General features: G+C 43.8%; 1 protein-coding gene across 1 annotated transcript; it reads left to right on the plus strand.

The window, feature by feature from the left end:
* Positions 1 to 209: 209 nt before the first annotated feature.
* LOC142356771 (uncharacterized) lies at positions 210 to 996 on the plus strand (the record flags this gene model as incomplete). Its single annotated transcript, XM_075408568.1, has 1 exon — positions 210 to 996. A coding segment is annotated over exon 1 (471 nt), but the record flags the coding sequence as incomplete, so codon positions are not given.
* Positions 997 to 1,000: the final 4 nt, after the last annotated feature.

Raw genomic sequence — 1,000 nt, forward strand, 5'->3', positions numbered from 1 at the left:
TCCTAAAAGTTTTGCCATGCGTCGTCTAGTTTTTTTTAAAATTGACGGCAGTTGTCGTTTAAGGGCCATTAAATCTTTTTGAGCTGCCTTTGATTTATAGGGGTGCGCGTGGTGGTGGGAGGGGGGGGGGGGTCTACAAAGCTTGAAACTGGGACAAATATTAAGCATCAAGTCTCAAAAATGGTTGGCAGTGAAAAAAGGACAATCCTAATTTAATTGCTCTATTTAATAGACCTGTCTTGCGTAACCAAGGTAATTTCTCGAATTATTGCAAAACCAATAAAAAATTGGTATTCTAATTAGCCGTTCCTAATTCGTTAATATCTGTCCAGACAAAGATCGACTATTTGAAAGGTGTTGTACGTTTTCAGGTTCAAGCTGTGTCACGTGAGCTTTGTAAGTGCCGCCTTCACCTACACCCACTGTGCCGCAATAATCTGCCAGTCGGTCAGTTCACCCACAAAATGGAGAGCATATTTGCTCCTTTTCTCAAAACCCAAATACGCCAAACGATTCGCAGTCTTCATGGCCAAACAGTTCGATGTCGGTTACGAAAAATGGCAAAGCGAACAAGCTGTGGGAACTTTAGACCTTGCAGTAGAACAGGAAGCTTTGAAGCTCAAATCTCGATTGAAACAAGGCTTGACAAACAAAACTTTTGTACTTGACGACGAAGAGGATTTTGCAGTAGCAGCTCCTAAAACGTCGGGTAATTCGCAGCATTCGCAACATACGAAATCTTTCTCAGATGCCGAAAATGCGAGTGGAAACAAAACCGAGCATTCCTCGGAGCATAACTGCCCAGTTAGTCAAAACTCGGGTCAGATTTCTCACGTCACTTCATCGTCGTCATCTATTAACGAAGTATTCACTGAAGTACACGACTCAACCCCCCAATCGGGTGCAAATTTAACCCCGGTAGACGCATCGAGTTTCAAAATCGCTCCCCCGTTGCCCGCTCGACCGAACCGAGACACCAGACATCGTATTATGTCGACAT

The sequence above is a fragment of the Convolutriloba macropyga genome, unplaced genomic scaffold (assembly GCF_964194025.1).
Source record: "Convolutriloba macropyga unplaced genomic scaffold, txConMacr16.3 SCAFFOLD_6941, whole genome shotgun sequence".
Classification (NCBI taxonomy): domain Eukaryota; kingdom Metazoa; phylum Xenacoelomorpha; order Acoela; family Convolutidae; genus Convolutriloba; species Convolutriloba macropyga.